The sequence below is a fragment of the Pseudorasbora parva genome, chromosome 21 (genome assembly GCF_024679245.1).
Source record: "Pseudorasbora parva isolate DD20220531a chromosome 21, ASM2467924v1, whole genome shotgun sequence".
In the NCBI taxonomy this organism is placed as follows: Eukaryota; Metazoa; Chordata; class Actinopteri; order Cypriniformes; family Gobionidae; genus Pseudorasbora; species Pseudorasbora parva.
Window position 1 is genome coordinate 39,062,337 of NC_090192.1, and position 13,730 is coordinate 39,076,066.

The window sequence follows — 13,730 nt, forward strand, 5'->3', positions numbered from 1 at the left end:
ATATATATTAGCTAGCATAGAGTATAACGATTGTGAATGATTAATTCTGAAATCATTTTTGGTCCTTTTAAGTGAACAAACAAAGGCTACACATAGCATCTGTGACAGAAACAATCAGAAACCCAAAACCAGTGTGACGTCAGTACCACATTTAATAAAATGGCATTAGACAAAAGGCATGTAAAATGTTGTGGGACTAAACTAAAAGTGTGTCAGGACACTCATCAGAGGAACAAGGAACAGCATCAGAGAAGCACACAGACAAGAGGCCTCAGATTCCTTCACTTGGTCTGGGACAAACTCATCTGTGGACAGGGAATATAATCCAATGAAATCAGAAAATCATAAATCATCAGAAACCTTTATTACAAATGATTAAAATGACAGAAATGTTCACCTGTGTTCCCTCCAGACCACACCAGAGGACCCATGGATATGGAAGCACTGTCATGGAAGTCCAGAGACCTGCCCTCTCTCCGCTGGTGTCCAGAGGCACAGTCCTGATGGAGGAAAGAGCAAATCTGATTACAACTGATTAGATGATAACAAACAAAGTAAATATTACTTTAGATTTTCCATTCAATTTTTATTGTATTTGAGCACATTAATTACATGATGCTTTGTATTAAGTAGGACTGAAATAAAATTTTCCTGTAAAACCTATACAATCTTTGATTTCTTTTTTATTAAAAAAAAAAACAAAAAACAATCCCTTCCATCATTTGTCTGTGCACATTTACATTATATCCATAAATAAAGGAAAGAAAGTCAGGCTACTACTGTATTTAAGGGAAGGTGTCATAGTAGCTTGAAGCCACAAAAAAAAAAACTTGAACTTAAAAGAGTTTGTACGCAAAAAAAGGAAAAGGGACACTGACACATCATAAAACAAAATGAGGCCAGAAGAACCTAGTGTAGCTTCAACCATAATTTTTATACATTTAAATTGATCTACTGTGCATTGAATTACATTTAATATCAATTACTCATAAAACATGATTATGAGAGGTTTTGTAAACTGACCAATGAGCAGCGATTGCTTGACAGAAGGCAAAGGTGAACAGCACAGTGCAGGTAAAGCTTAGTGGAGTTTGCAGTGAAGATAAACATCCTGAAGGAGAAACGGCTGGATGTGGAGACGCCGTTCTGCAGCAGCTCCACTGTGTTGTCATCTGGATTGGGACACCTGAGAATATCTGAAACGTTCAAGATCTCTTGCAAATCATCACACATTTACATTCATGTTCAAAAATGGAATCTTGTGCTTTAATTCTGAAATACTGAAACGAAGTCCCTAAGGTAATCCCAGAAGAGATATTACTATAATTTATTCAGCAAAAGAGTTACATTAAGTTAAGGCTATGCTTAAAGGGGGGGTGAAATGCTGTTTCATGCATACTGAGCTTTTTACACCTTTAAAGACTTGGATTCCCATCCTAAACATAGACAAAGTTTCAAAAACTAATGTTGGACGTTTGATGGAGTATTTCTGTGTTAAAAATACTCCTTCCAGTTTCTCTCAAGTTTCGGAGAGTTTTTTTCGAGTATGGGTCTACTTGACGTTAAATAGAGCGGAAGCTCCTTGTATGGGCCGTACGGGCTCTTCTCCCGGAAGGGTGCGCGCGCGCGTGACTAGAGGGAGAGAGAGGAAATGCACGCTGTAAACAGTCTCTCAGGTGCAGATCCAGTCGTCCGTGAACACTTCTGTCGCGCCGCGCTCCACTTTATTCCTATGGGTGACGTCGAGCGACTTCAACGCTTCAGCACAGCATTCCGGGAAGGCAGCGCTGCATTTGAACCGATTTGAACGCAGAAATGACGGGAAGCTTCAAGGCATCGCTTCAGTCGCGTCGCAAAGTGGATCTCCACGCCACTGCTGTCAGGACTTCACCAAATCATACCAAAGAAGTGTGTTTTTGACAGAGCGGTCCTGCTTTGGAAGATGCCGGTGAGTAAATCAACTTCAAATGTCTGTGCTGTTGGCTACCGTCACATGAGTAAACATCAGTAAACGATACGATCGCGTGCTTCGTCATTCAAATGCGCTAAAATGCGTAGTTTTGCTTGCTACCTCTAAGGTCTAGTCACATACAATAGTCCATAAACCGAATCATGTCCTCATAAACTGCACACAAAGGCCCCTAAATACAGTCCATACCACAGAGACGGACGTCCTGATGTTGCCGTTTCTCCTGTTCAATTTATTTCAGCCTCAGATTTGATTGTGGATCATTATCTGTATTAGCTGAGATAGATGGGTTTCTCCACGCTTGAGGACGTCACCGCTTTGCGCGCTTGTCATTCTTTAGCTCCGCCCACACGATACGCCTCCAGGCGCTCGTTTTTTTCCGGAAAGACTCGGTACAGCCCATATTTCTTTTATAAATATGATAAAGCTAAAGACTTTTCGGAGATATGAAGGATGCAATACTACTCTATAGGTACTCAAGATTGACATGAGATTGACTGAAACTGAGTGTTTCACCCCCCCTTTAAAGGAATTGAACTCTGAACGGATGAGGTCCCAGCGGAGGCTGTAATCAGGATCATTCTCAGGTGTAGCCCAACACGTGTCCATCACCAGGGCAAACTGGCGGCTGTTGACCCCCTCAACACGAACTTCCACATGCATCTCCTGGTCGAGCTCTGCATCCACTCTACCAGTGAAGGGCCGGATAAACTCCTCATCCTGATATGGAATCATCCGGACCCGATATCTGCCTTCACCAGCGGGAAGAGTCTTGTGCACAATGCTGATGAAATGTTCAAGATCCATTTAATATATATATATCTTAAGTTCTACAGGTCCTTCTCAAAAATTAGCATATTGTGATAAAGTTAATTATTTTCCATAATGTAATGATAAAAAATGTAACTTTCATATATTTTAGATTCGTTGCACACTAACTGAAATATTTCAGGTCTTTTATTGTTTTAATACTGATGATTTTGGCATACAGCTCGTGAAAACCCAAAATTCCTATCTCAAAAAATTAGCATATCATGAAAACGTTCTCTAAATGAGCTATTAACCTAATCATCTGAATCAACTAATGAACTCTAAACACCTGCAAAAGATTCCTGAGGCTTTTAAAAACTCCCAGCCTGGTTCATTACTCAAAACCGCAATCATGGGTAAGACTGCCGACCTGACTGCTGTCCAGAAGGCCATCATTGACACCCTCAAGCGAGAGGGTAAGACACAGAAAGACATTTCTGAACGAATAGGCGGTTCCCAGAGTGCTGTATCAAGGCACCTCAGTGGGAAGTCTGTGGGAAGGAAAAAGTGTGGCAAAAAACACTGCACAACGAGAAGAGGTGAGCGGACCCTGAGGAAGATTGTGGAGAAGGACCAATTCCAGACCTTGGGGGACCTGCGGAAGCAGTGGACTGAGTCTGGAGTAGAAACATCCAGAGCCACCGTGCACAGGCGTGAGCAGGAAATGGGCTACAGGTGCCGCATTCCCCAGGTCAAGACACTTTTGGGCTACAGAGAAGCAGCACTGGACTGTTGCTCAGTGGTCCAAAGTACTTTTTTCGGATGAAAGCAAATTTTGCATGTCATTCGGAAATCAAGATGCCAGAGTCTGGAGGAAGACTGGGGAGAAGGAAATGCCAAAATGCCTGAAGTCCAGTGTCAAGTCCCCACAGTCAGTGATGGTCTGGGGTGCCATGTCAGCTGCTGGTGTTGGTCCACTGTGTTTTATCGAGGGCAGGGTCAATGCAGCTCGCTATCAGGAGATTTTGGAGCACTTCATGCTTCCATCTGCTGAAAAGCATTATGGAGATGAAGATTTGGTTTTTCAGCACGACCTGGCACCTGCTCACAGTGCCAAAACCACTGGTAAATGGTTTACTGACCATGGTATTACTGTGCTCAATTGGCCTGCCAACTCTCCTGACCTGAAGCCCATAGAGAATCTGTGGGATATTGTGAAGAGAAAGTTGAGAGACGCAAGACCCAACACTCTGGATGAGCTTAAGGCCGCTATCGAAGCATCCTGGGCCTCCAGAACACCTCAGCAGAAGCAGTCATTTCTGCTAAAGGATTCCCCACCAAGTATTGAGTGCAGAACTGAACATAATTATTTGAAGGTTGACTTTTTTTTGTGTCAAAAACACTTATGCTATTTTTTTTTAGATGTATGCCAAAATCATCAGTATTAAAACAATAAAAGACCTGAAATATTTCAGTTGGTGTGCAATGAATCTAAAACATATGAAAGTTTAATTGTTATCATTACATTATGGAAAATAATGAACTTTATCACAATATGCTAATTTTTTGAGAAGGACCTGTATATTCAATTTTTTATTTGCCACAGCTCAATCTATATTTAGAAAAGAGCACAGCGTATGTTCATTGACGGTATAGATATAAAATACTGTGTATTAGCATTTCCAGATTCCCACCTCTCCAGTGAGTTGATCTCCACATTCATGGAAAGTGTGTGTGTCTGAGGATAAACACATCTGAAAGAAAGCTTCAGGATTTTCTCTCTGCTGATGAGACCTCCTGACTTCGGTGTCCCCAGAATAAAGTTATCATAGATGAAGTGGGTGCCGTTAGCCTGAAGGAACACAGATGTAATATTTGAGCATGCCAATCGGTTTATTTTACTACTATTTAACCACAACCTAAAGAGTTTGTTAGTGGGTGTTCCCTGTATACAATGGAAGAGCTGTACCTAAATCACTAACCATGACTGCAGTCTCTTTTGAGTGAACGTTATATTTAAAAGTTATCAAAAAGAACTGCTGCTTTCAACATCTTTACATATAAGTCTTTAGAGCCTGAGCAGCATTATTGAATCAACATAAAAAATTGCAACATCATCAATCAGTGACAATTTGAGATGGTAGTATTGAATAGCATTGTGTGTAATATATCCTACCAGAAGATTTGTACCACAGATGTGTTGATCATTATCAAACTTGAATTCCACTCTGCCATTCCGGACCGTTCCTTTGCAGCGCGGATCATTGAGGTGTAAGACATCAGCTGGAAAACCAGCCTCAAAGAGCTGACAGCGAGACACAGACATGGAGCCAGAGCTGCTTTCACAGGTTTCGGAGAAATCTGAGAGAGGAAACAACCAAAAGATGATTGATAATATTAACTAATTAATTGCATAAAACTGTGATTTTTTGTTTTGTTTTGTTTGTTGTTGTTGTTGTAGTAGAATGAGTTTCACCAAAAGAATCTGGTTTGGTCTGGTTCTTGTTACACAAACAGCCATAGATGCCATTTTTCTCTCCACACCATTCATCCTCTGTGCAGTTGAGTTTGGCACAGGGATCTAAAGGGGGGGGGGGGGGGGGTATAAAACAAGAATATAAAAAATAAAACTTTAACTATTTCAGTCATTTCCCAGTCCCAGAAAATCATAATCACTGGCAAATAGCAGCACAACACGAAAGCATATATTGTTTATAATCACATTCACAATAAAGGCATAATGTAGACAAGATAAGGCTGCTTAAAGAATAAAATGGCAATAGTTTTCAGCCATACATCTCTATGGCTATTTTTACCACACTATCTAGATAGTCAGCTTGCTCACTATTCTGGGATGATGGTCAACTAGATGCGATTTTCGATGTGTTTAAAATACACAATATGCTTCAAATGATTCTTAATTTAGGCTATGTAAATATGTACTACTTTAACGACAAGACAATGAAATTTAAAACACCTGCCACAGCAGAAATTCGTATCCTATTCCGGCATTTTTAACGGTTATGCCACGTTCATCTCGGAAACTTGGGTATCAAAATTATTTCCGAACTTCCCAGTGGTAAACACAACATCAGAGGGCGTTCATGTGCAATTTTTACCTCGAATACTCATATTTATGATCATTCCGATAGCACGTGATGGGCAGCACAAATCCCTTTGGTGGGAGCAAGATGGCGGTGTATCTTCTTTTAATGAATTTCACAAAAATACAGCAAGGTTTATTGTTCATATAGAAAATGAACAACAAATATGCACATCAGATGAGTTTTAAGCTTTTACGTTTTTAAATATTAGGCTATATGAAGCCACTGTAAACGGTATTGTTATATATTAGGCTATTTGTTTTATTACACTGCTAGCTTACTTTGTTGTAAATGACAAAGCCTGATGTGTCACTGCTAAATCCAGTTATATTCAACTTCAGACATTGCATCCATTGATTCCACCATGTTTCAGTGACGCCCCCAACTCGTACAGATTGGGGCTTAAAGAAAATCCCAAATTTTCCACTGGTATTTACGACTTTGTGGTGGTGTTCATGCGCTTTCAACTCGTAAATACAATATTTATGACTTGAACGCAACACTAGTCTTCTGAAGAGACAGGATATATGATGAACGACCGCCATACTGTAGTAAACACGGACGTTCAAATGCTTGTGTGACGCACGAAAACAACTTGCGAGTTAATGCAGAATTTACATTTGTGGATAAGGTAAACATTTACAGTTTAATATTGCATTGATCATCTAGTGTGCACACACACACACACACACACACACACACACACTCACACACACACACACACACACACACACACACACACACACACACACTCCTTAAAGTGAAAGCGCAAACATCTTTTAAATCACATTAGTTTTAGTAGCATGATTATGCAATGCATTTAGATGGTTTATTCTTTATATAGGGCATTAATATAGCCTAGAAATCTAGACACACCCTAGCGGCAGCAAATCTAATCTGCCGTGAGTGTCGTCTAGCAACTCTCAATACCCTTCTGAGCTGTAAACTCCAAACTCTTGTTGGGCCAATCACATCGTGTCTAGAGTCAGTGGGCGGGGCCATAATGACGAAGGCCCAAGTTGCGTTTGCGTGCTTCTAGTACACACAGAAACTGGCGAACGGCGGTCTTTCGAATCAGCTTTGACCGCGACTCTGGAAGACTTGGAGTTGAGCTTTTCTCTGAGAAAAGAACAAAGAACGGCACTGAAGTCATTCTTAAGAAGGGAAGATGTGTTCGGAGTTTTTGCCGATCGGATACGGCGAATGTTTAATCACTCTGCTTCACCTTCGTTGCTCTGGTTGGTTGTAGCGCTATCCGTGCAGAGGGAGTTTGAAAGACAACCGTTTATCCGCCCCTCAGATTGAGCCGTCAATGGTGAGTTTTCAGACCAAACATCTTGATGTGGGTCTGGCTTGTCAGGCTAGCTTTAATAGGGAGAGGCAGGACATAGCGAGCACTACAGAGTGTGTGTGTGGCTTAAGAGGTCCATTGCCTGCAATGAAAGTGCGGGGACTGCGTGAGGAAGTCTACAGACATTACTACAGTAAACAACTATAATTTTGATTAAAATGTATAATAATGCAATGTGAGAATAATTGTGAGTCCTGATCATAATATTTTAATGATAATTAAAATATATTTTTGCCTACAATTTCGTGATACATCGTATCATGTCTTTAGTATCGCGATTTGTATCGAATCGTGACACTAGTGTATCGTTATTATACACGTAAGTATTTCTGTTTCAAATAAATGTTTTCCATACATTGAATAATCCTCAAAAACAATGTATCAGTGACTACGTTTACATGGACAGCAGTAATCTAATTATTAACCTCATTCTAAATAAGACAATATTCTGATTAAGGTGTTTACATGAGTTGCTTTTAGAGTACTCCATTCATGTTCCCGTTTTACATGTGATAGAACATAGATCGATTATGGCACGTCATTACGTCCCCATGCCACGCTACGTTCTCCGACATCCAATCATAGCGTGACTTCGGCAGGTGTGTTAATTTTATGGGCTCAGGAAACCCGCTAACTTCACCTGCAGGTGTCGCTGTTGGACAGTGTTACTTTACATTAAGAAGTATAAAAAACATGCGTTTTTATGGTTTTTATAATGTTTTATATACATTTACGTTGATTTATTTTTGTAATATTATGTATTGTCTCTTTCTGTTTTTTTGAAGAGACACTACCCCTCTTCTACTCCTTATTGACAGCCTACATTTAGAATAATAGCTTTGATTAATGATGAAAAAGGTTTAAAAATCGTGACTGTTTGGATTGTTTTTCCTGCCGTCGAGCCACAGGCGTTCACTGAATGACCCATCTGGTTCAAGATTACAGATACAAACTTATTGTATTTTACTTTTACAATGAGCATAATAATTACAACAAAAATAAAAAAATATATAGAAAGGATGCAGTGATCAAAATGCGGCGAAATCTCCGTCACGACATTAATAGTTAGATTAAGGTGTGTACATGTCTCCGATAATGCGACTAAAATAGGCATACTCCACATGTCTTAATCGGATTTATGTTTAGTTAGATTATGACTTTAATCAGATTAAGGTTATTAGAAATCGCTGTCTACATGGTAGCCTCTTAATCAGAGTATTGTCTTAATCAGATTAATATCGGAGTATTGTTGTCCATGTAAACGTAGTCACTGTTTCCAAAATATTAAGCAACACAGCTGTTTTCAACTTTGATATGAATGTTCTTTAACATTTTACATTATATTCAAAAAGAAAATAGTTATTGTAAACTATAATATTCAACAATATTAATGTTTTTGACTATTTTTCCATCAGATAAATCCTGCCTTGGTGAGCATAAGTCTACTTCCTAAAGAAAGTGCTTAAAAAACAGTACACAAGGGCTTTCTTAGCAGAACAGTGCAGTACTTTACCAGTGGATGATGTCTCGTTAAGGCCTCTGACATCTGATATGAGAAAGATTTATGTTAATGCCACTCATTTCCAAAAATTGCAAAGTTAGTAAAAAAGTATACATGGTTGAATCTATATACCTGCGCAGTAAGCTCCACAAAACATTGGCTTGACAAACTCATAAACATAGTAATTTCCTGGGCAGGCTTTGACTCTTATAGGGTGGGATGTGAGAGAACAGCAGTAACCCCATGAGGAGACACAGACCTGACGGGTGACCACTCCATCTTCCAGCTGTGGGTGAGGGTCGTTGAGCCACAGTGGGTGATAAGTGCCACACATGCTTTGATTAACACATGATTCTGGCATCTGAGCATTTTGACCATTGTAGAACAGCCTGTACCAGCCCTTCCAGTCCACATTATAATCACACATACTATAGTAATAGTTAGTATAGTTGTTAGTGGATCTCCAGGACTCATCTAGATTAGTATAGTTGTAGCAGGGGTCAACACTTGGATTGCTGAAAGATACTATTATGAAAAAGTAAAATGCAGATTAAATGGATTCATAATACATTCAAATTTAAATGGTCAGTCATATGATAACCAGAATTTATAATCATGTCAAATATGAAGAATAATGAATGTACCTGCACAATATACAGGAGCTGGGATTAAAAGAGCCGGCCTGGTAAATTTGTAGACATAATAATTTCCAGGACAAGCTTTGACTTGGATTGGGTTGGATCTGTAGCGACGGCACTGACTATATCGAGAGCCGTAAATTTCACGAGTAACAACTCCATCTTCTAGCCGAGGATGAGAGCCACCAAGCCACAGAGAACTATAACCTCCACATAACATGTAAGACGCACACCACTCAGGCATCTGAGCACTTGATCCAATCCTGAAGAGTCGATACCAGCCATCCCATTCCACAAGAGTGTCATCATCATGACTAGATATAGATCCATACGCAGTCCAGTAATTGAGTGGACTTCTCCAGTAGTTGTCGAGTATGTTGTAGTTATTGCAAGAGTCGTAATCTGATGAGACAAAAACAAGTTGAATCTCAATAAAGAACTTCATAAATGTAAATCAGGCAACAACAAAAGACATTCATTGCAAAAAAACTAAACAGAAATTACACAAAAAATTACAGATCTTTAGATTACAATCTTGTTTATAATTATTTACAACTTACTCAAGTTGATGATGGATCCAGTGAATATATCTGGACTCACAGTGGAAACCGCCTGTGAAATAGTGCTGACATCTAAAAAGAAGGAAATTCAAAACATGATTGCAATTTTAAAAGGTTAAAAAGACTGTCAAAAAGTGAAAAAAGGGCATTACCTGCGCTGCGCAGTATCCTGAACACCAGGTTTGTGGTTTTACAAGTTCATAGACATAGTAATTGCCTGGGCACGCTTTCACTCTGATGGGTCTTGTCTTGTAATCACAGCAACCTCTCCAATGAGTCCCTCCACAGACCTCCCTGATCACCACTCCATCCTCTATCTGAGGGTGAGGACCATTGAGCCACAGGTTGATCAGTGTGTTACAGCTGAATGAACCAACACAGGTCTCTGACATCCGGATGTCCATTCCATTGTAGAAGAGCCGGTACCAGCCATTCCAGGAGAAATGTTCATCACAAATGTAATCTCCACTTTCATTGTTGGCTCTCCAGGGACGATCCAGAGACTTATAGTTGAAGCAGGGATCACTGCTGATGTTCTGGAAAGCAACTGTCATGGACAAAAGGAAAAATAATGAGTTATACATTCAAACACCTTCTACGTAAAAAAAACAACAACAAAAAGAACATTCCTTTATATTCATTATATTCTTTATATTTTTGTCCAAAACAACTTTTAGCTTAATTAATGTTAATGTAATGTAAAACATTGCCACAAGACTAATGTAATAGTCCGTGTAACAGGGACCAGTCTATTTTGTCTGAACAATCATATACAAGGATGTTTGGGAAACATTTACTAAATCTGCTTGGGATATAAATCGCACAATTTATCTTTAAGTGTTGTTTGAAGAAATTAAATGACATTTGTAGGTGGAGCTTTAACATAATATTAACAGCAAATGTGTTTTGTAAAAAGAGTCTAGAACTGCACCTGCACAGTACATTGGTCTAGGAATTGATATGTTTGGTTTAACAAATTCATAGATGTAATAATCTCCTGGACAAGCTTTAACTTGGAGAGGCGTGGATTTGTGGTCACCACAATGAGAGGAATACCCCACATAAGTTCCCACGACTTCACGGGTCACCACTCCATCCTCAAGTGTTGGATGAGAACCGCTGAGATACAGTCCAGTTTCACCACCACATCCGACATAACTCACACACCACTCAGACATCTGAGCACTTTCTCCATTCAAATACAGACGATACCAGCCACTCCAGTCAACAAGGCTGTCATCATATCCAGATGACTGATATGGGCTTTGCTGTATGTCTCTCCAGTATTCATCAAGAGTGCTATAATCATAACATGGATCAGTGATGGAAGTTGTAGGCACTGAATGAAGAGAATGAAAGGTGACTAAAGAGAATCACAAGTAAACATTATCTTATACTCAAACTCACTCGGGATCATTGGAATCAAGAGAACAAAGCAAATAGAAACAGGACAATTTAATTTAAATATATAATATATTATAGATATATGAATATTAAGTATATGAACAACTATATGGAAGAATGGATGGTAAACTGAGGATGGATCTCAGACTGACTACATCTATAAATCTCTCTACACCTTATTAAATTAACCAACATAAGTAACAAATTGTTACTTCTTACGAAAAGAAACTCTTCAGCTGACTCTTAATCTTAACCACAAATGTTCAAGAATATTGTGCAGGGAGAGAAAAAGTATCTTTTTTTTCTTTAACAAACTAAAATGGAATAAAACTTCCATTTCATAATCTGGGAGTTGTTCTATTTCTGGAATGAATGTTAATGTGATTATAATTCATGATAAAAGTATTATTATGTGGAAGAATGATTGTTGTACCTGATGTTTGTCCATTCATTATTTCACCTGTTAAACACAAATTCCAAGCATATTTAGTAAATATTATGGCATCCAGTCGTCTGACATTTAAGTGCATGATCACTTATGAATACACTCACCATTAATTAGAAGTAGTAGCGACACACACGGTAAGATTAGAAACCTCATTGTGAAAAACTGAGCTGTAAAAACAAAACTTGATTGTGAATGGCCAATTGTGGCATTAAAGAAAAACTTTCTGTGTAATTAATCACTTTCCTGACACCCAAGAATGAGAGCATATCAGCGGACAACAAAGCTTATATTATCTTCATTAGTTGTTTTTACTCATTTCGTTTTGTTATGCATTATTATGTAAAATACTCCTTCACTATAACTATTCCAGAAGTCATCAACCAGAACAAATTATTTAGATATGGCTATTAATAAATAAGCAGATCTATCTCAAGAAAATAAGTGAAAGCTTAATCAGAATGCTATGGGATAAAATGGAGAGATCAGATTACCTGAGGAAAAATGTAAAGCAAACTCAAGCAGATTCTCTTCAGAAGCTCAATGTTGTGAGGCTGAACTGCAGTGCCTTTATTTATAACGGTGGGTGGACCATTACTGGAACCAACAGCGATTTCTAAACAATTACTTAAACCAGTTTTTCCATTTCTTTTTAAACTGTGTGAGTGTAACTATGGTTTGTATGGTTTGCGTGCCATTTAATCAGTTTACTTCATTGTACAGCTCTGTTGGGTACTGGATGCTCTGATATTAAAATAAAAAGAAAACAATAGTTAATGATATACGTCAGCCTAAAAATCACTCAGACACCACTCAGGACTCTGAGCACTCTTGCCATTCATAAAGAGTCGATATCAGCCATCAGCCCACGAGTGTCATCATGATCAGATATGTATCCATCCACAGACCGGTATGGAGTGTGCTTCAAGAGTTGTCAAGTATGTTGTAGGAGTCGTAATATGATGAGAAACCAAACAAGTTAAATCTCAATAAGGAACTTTATAAATATTAATCAGTTCTAACCACAGTATTTCACAATCAATTCATTCACAACAAGTACATTTAATCAATGTTCCTGAGATTCCCAGCAAAACACATATGCACAAAATCAGGTTTGATTCTAAAATATAAGATAAGAAAATAAGTCTTAATAATCAATGACCAAATGACTCAATATTTTTAATTGGTAAACAAGATTAAAACAATTTGTATTTTTACAGTATAGAAGAACTTGTATAGATGTGGACAACGCTGGAATTGCCCTATATCTTAAAATGACGTGCAAATAAACAATCCACTTGTAATAATTGGCCAAGCGTTGTGCATCCTGAGTTCAGCTTCTTTTGCTATTTTGAAATGTCAAATGCCCTTCCGGAAGCCGTCCAGGAGGCATCCGAAATAGATGCCCGAGCCCCCTCAGCCGGCTCCTCTCGATGTGAAGGAGTAATGGCTCTCCTCTGAGCTCCTCCTGAGTTTCTTACCCTATCTCTAAGGGAGAGCCCTGCGGAGAAAGCTCATTTCGGCCACCTGTAACTTGAAACAATCATCCCAAAAATTGCCATGTAAAAGTAGTGTTTTTACGTGTGGAATCAGGCAAATCTGGAATTTGGAACAGTGTGATGTTTTGATCTTTGCTAAATATGAAGTTGACATGTTATATCCTTTGTACTACAATTTTTCTTTTGTGTGTCTGATTATTGAATAAGTATTATGCATGCAGTCTGCAGCTTTAATGAGCTCAGTTGAGAAACTATAATTTTTTAAATAACCTAACATTGCTAAAAATGCAATAATCTACACTAATGTATGAAGCCAAACTAACAAAAACTCACAGTTGGGCCTATCAACATGCAGCAACTATGATGTTAGTATTTCAAATACTATTTGTAGACCTTGTTATAGTTATAGGGCCTATATTTGCATGTAGCAGCTAAATAATGGTGCAGGAAATAATGACTACAATACAACAGGTGGCTTTTTCTGCTAAATATCTGTAAGAAAAACATGT

At 38.6% G+C, this 13,730-nt stretch overlaps 1 protein-coding gene across 1 annotated transcript; it reads right to left on the minus strand.

Moving 5' to 3' along the window:
* Positions 1-194: 194 nt before the first annotated feature.
* On the minus strand, positions 195-11,878 carry LOC137055719 (uncharacterized). Its single transcript, XM_067429599.1, has 14 exons — positions 11,830-11,878; positions 11,711-11,737; positions 10,805-11,212; positions 10,034-10,420; positions 9,874-9,948; positions 9,320-9,715; positions 8,808-9,200; positions 5,196-5,300; positions 4,896-5,080; positions 4,414-4,571; positions 2,508-2,753; positions 1,024-1,186; positions 398-500; positions 195-305 (listed from the first exon to the last, which is right to left on the minus strand). Exons 1-14 carry the CDS (start codon positions 11,876-11,878, stop codon positions 202-204), a joined length of 2,799 nt encoding a protein of 932 aa, XP_067285700.1. The 3' UTR covers positions 195-201.
* Positions 11,879-13,730: the final 1,852 nt, after the last annotated feature.